This window comes from Capsicum annuum, unplaced genomic scaffold, assembly GCF_002878395.1.
Source record: "Capsicum annuum cultivar UCD-10X-F1 unplaced genomic scaffold, UCD10Xv1.1 ctg54340, whole genome shotgun sequence".
Lineage (NCBI taxonomy): Eukaryota > Viridiplantae > Streptophyta > Magnoliopsida > Solanales > Solanaceae > Capsicum > Capsicum annuum.
The window spans coordinates 1-4,303 of NW_025862530.1; the positions used below are offsets into that span (position 1 = coordinate 1).

General features: G+C 35.9%; 1 protein-coding gene across 1 annotated transcript; it reads right to left on the minus strand.

The window, feature by feature from the left end:
• Positions 1–3,460: 3,460 nt before the first annotated feature.
• LOC124893131 (uncharacterized protein K02A2.6-like) lies at positions 3,461–3,934 on the minus strand. The gene has a single exon (XM_047404240.1). It carries the CDS (start codon positions 3,932–3,934, stop codon positions 3,461–3,463), a length of 474 nt encoding a protein of 157 aa, XP_047260196.1.
• Positions 3,935–4,303: the final 369 nt, after the last annotated feature.

Genomic DNA, 4,303 nt, shown 5'->3' on the forward strand with positions numbered 1-4,303 from the left:
TTAATACAGGTGGAGTGAGACTCGAGCCAAGGGCTCGAAAACTAGATTAGGACAGGTGAAATAGGTCAAAGGCCCAATTAGATTAGGACATGTTTTATTAGTTTGGGCCCAATGGCCTAAATCATTTACTTTCTCCTCCCTTTCCCCATTTATATGTTTACTTGCTTATTTCATTTGTGTAGACTTAGATAAAATCCCTATTAAGTTTTCTAAAATTGTTTTACACAAATCCTTTCTAAAAACCAATCTCTTTTCAACAAATTAATCTTTTAGAAGTTAATCAAAGACGATTTTCAAACAGTCCGGATAAATGCAAGTTAGCGGACGTTTTAGGTGCCTAAAACCTTCCTAAAATGTTAATAAGAATCACTTACTCAGAATCTTCAAAACTTGAACGATTTTTCTGTTTTGAATCGTCTAAGTACATTACAAAGGTTTCTTAATTCCTTTTCAAAATTAAGTGGCGACTCTCAAAAAGTCAAAATTTCTTTGTAAAACAACCATTCCAAGAGATAATCTATTCCATCCATGTAAATTACGAATTTAGTTCAGTCCAAGCATCATGTTTCAGATTCATCTATTTAGTCATGACTCAGTTCATAAGAGTTCAGCGAATAATCTTAAAAAAAAATTCAAGTATTTTAGCTTAGACAGTGTAATACCCTAGTATAGTCTAAGTCTTGTACCTCATGATTCGTACTAGCATAATTTATCACTTCTCAATTCGATACGTATGATTGGATCATGAACACCTCAAGGGAATCCTAAATTCTCAACATGAATCAGCTCCTTAAAGCAAGTAAGGGCAAGCCAGCTCAGAATTCAGTTTCATGATAGAAGTTTAAATGTTTCAGCTAGGCTATATCCCTTCTTAGAAGAAATATCATGTTCATGTTATTCCATACCTTTAAGACTTAAACATTCCTACCCATCATTCGGGGATGAATGATCCCAAGAGAGAGATAATGTAAAACCTCGCATTTTGGGCTAGAACAAAAACTATCATTTCTATGCGTAGATGATCCAAAATCCAAAGATCCTTGCAAATTTGGAATGTTAATCAATTATGTAGTGTGGGAAAGAATTTTAGCATGAATTGAGATCATAGAGGTTCCCTAACTCAAGGTCAAGTTGAAAGCTTTCCTATCGTTCGAGTTCTAGTGAGCGTCAAAACTTGAGTCAACTTCAATCGACCATAACTCCTTGTATATGACGAACTAGGTGGCCTACTATATATCAATTGAAATCTCTTCGAATTAGCTTTCCAACGATACCAATTTTACCTAAATCTGATACCCAAAAGAAAAGTTATGGTTATTTTAGTGTCTGAGATGGTAGCATCATGCGATAAGCATGCGACGCATGCCCTATCGTACGCACCAAAATTTCAGGTTCTGTTTCCGCATTTTTAAGGGAAAAATAGGTATCTTTCATCCCTTATCCATCTATAACATGGGATTAAACTCCAAAAACTGCAAAATATGATTCTCTTCTCTCAAATTCATCAAGAACTCACCCTAGGGTTTCAAACTAAAAACCCAAATATCTCAAGATTTAACCGTAGCTTTTCAATAATTCTTCAAGATTTGGAATTCCCATTGTGAGGGCTACAAGATGCACCCACCAATCGTACATATAGCATCCCAAAAGTTGGAGTGCATTCAAAATCTTCTAATTTAAGGTACACGGGGTTTTTCTAAAATCTCATAGGTATAGAAATCTTGATTTTAAGAAAGGATTTTTCAGATTTATGAATATATTCATGTTTTAAAAGCATTGATGATATTGTTTTGGTCTTTAGGCCTTCCCCCAAATTGATTTGAAATTATATTTATATGTAATCATGTGTTTTAAGGATGAATATTCAATTGAGATAATGATTATAATGAACCCCTCTCTTGTTATGATTTTTCCCATCTTTCATATGATATGAATTGTTCTAAATTGCATCTTGAAAGCATGATATGAAATGTCTTGATTTATGCTATGACTTGAGTATGATTTTGAAATAAAAAGAGAGGGTTATTCATGTTGATAAATGTTGAATATGCATATAACAAAGAGTAGCATGGTTTGCCAAAAGATTACATGACCACCACTTGTTTATTGAAAGGATGAGAATTTGCATAGTTTTGACCTATGTTTTCGGAACATAAATTCTCTTTATTAAATTGCATGTTTGGGTGGTCTGAACTATATTTTAATGAAAGATCATGCTTAATGCTTTATTGCTTAGAAAACATGACTTACAAGTCTTGGTGTGACGACACCAATTCAGAATTATGCCAAGGAAATTCAGAACAGAATAGAATGCATGTTTGAAGTCAGAATTTTCAGATGTTGAAACTAGGATAAGGCATGATTTAGAACAGGATAAAATTGGGCATAAAGATATGTTAGGTGGTTCCCCAAAGAAGGCATGAGTTCAGACAACTCTTTGTCCGAAATCGTGATTTGTCGATCTGGGTATATTATTACGCTGGCCTAGGTCGTGTGGCGTATCAGAATCAGAAACTCCAACCCTTGAGGCACACTCAGGTTGGGAGCTTCCCCGTCGAGTCAATGGTGGATTCCATACTGCCCATGGAATATCAGAATTGTAGGGAATGCCACCTAACTCAGAATTAACACAAAGATCAGAAACTGCTTTTGACAGAAAGGTTTTTATGTTTTTCCAAGAATGCCTATGTGTTTTAAAAATTATATCTTTCATAATGTTTATGACTAGCTCTCAACTATTTTATTTATATAAAAGCTTTATCTTGGATTGCTCTGCATACCAGTACATCTATATTAACCCCCTCCCTCCAAGTTCTGAGGCACAATCTAGGGGTCCTGATAAACAGTAGATTTCATCAGACAGGAGTGAAGAGTACCAGTTGGTGAGCCTTTTATATTTCAAAAGGCCTAGTTTCTTTTAAACAGTTATTATTTATTATGGTTTTGGTCTACCGGGGGCCTTGTCCTAGTTTTCAAACAGTTGTTATTTGATCATGTAGTAGAGATTTCATAGACGGTTTTCAGACGGTGTTTAGTTGATATTGGATTTTATTCCTCATTGTTAAAATAAATTTAGTTTATGACCATGTTTCCGTAGAAGATTTTATTTTCGCATTTCCTATTTATAAATGAATGGTGTATATGATTACAAGTTAGAAGGGCTCTCGGGCCTTCATGGTTCGGGATGTCCGTCACGGCCAGGGCCCTGGTTCGGGTCGTGACACTTTCCCTTGTACTCTTCTTGGTTAGGGAATATGCGTTTGAGAATCAATTGCCAAACTTTGAAAGATCAAGCTCTTACTTTCTTGTTAAAGGCATGAATCATCTTGTGCTGATACAACTGACTGTGACACACAACAACCATTCTCTTTTCATCAATCAACATGAGTTGTTCATAGTGAGTGTGAACCCATTCTTCATTACTTAGTCCGACTTCCTGAATAATCCTTAAGGAAGGTATTTAAACCTCAGCAGGTATCACAGCTTTATTCCCATAAACAAGTAGATAAGGAGTTACCTCGGTGGAGGTTCGAACTGTCGTACGATACCCTAGTAGAGCATAGGGTAAAATCTCATGCCATGACCTATTATTTTCGACCATCTTCCTTAAAATCTTCTTGATGTTCTTATTGGCGGTTTCCACAGCTCCATTCATTTTTGGACGATATGCAGTCGAGTTAAGATGAATAATTTTAAACTGATCACAAATCTCATTCATCAAATGACTATTCCAGTTTAACCTGTTATTAGTAATGATCGATTCTGGCACCCCAAATCGGCAAATCAAGCTATTCCTTATAAAATCTGTAATCACTTTCTTGATGGCGAATCTATATGAAGCAACTTCGACCCACTTAGTAAAGTATTCAATAGCAACCAAAATAAATCTATGCCCATTTGATTCCGGTGGCTCTATCGGTCCGATAACATCCATACCTCAAGCTACAAAAGGCCAAGGTGAACTCATCACATAAAGCTCATGTTGAGGCATTCAAATCAAATCTCCTTGTATCTGACATTTTGGTCACTTCTGCACATACTTGCGATAATGATCTTCCATAGTCATCCAGAAGTGATCGGTTCTCAGGATATTTCTAGCAAGGGCAAACCCATTCATTTGGGGGCCGCAAACTCTAGCGTGTACTTCTTTTATTAATTTATTAGCTTCTGCAGCATCGACACATCTTAAGAATCCTAAGTCTGGAGTCCTCCTAAAAAGGATTTCCCCACTTGGAAAATAGTTCTTTGCCAAATGTCGGATTGTCTTCTTTTGATTATTGCTGGCCTCTTCAAGATATATTCC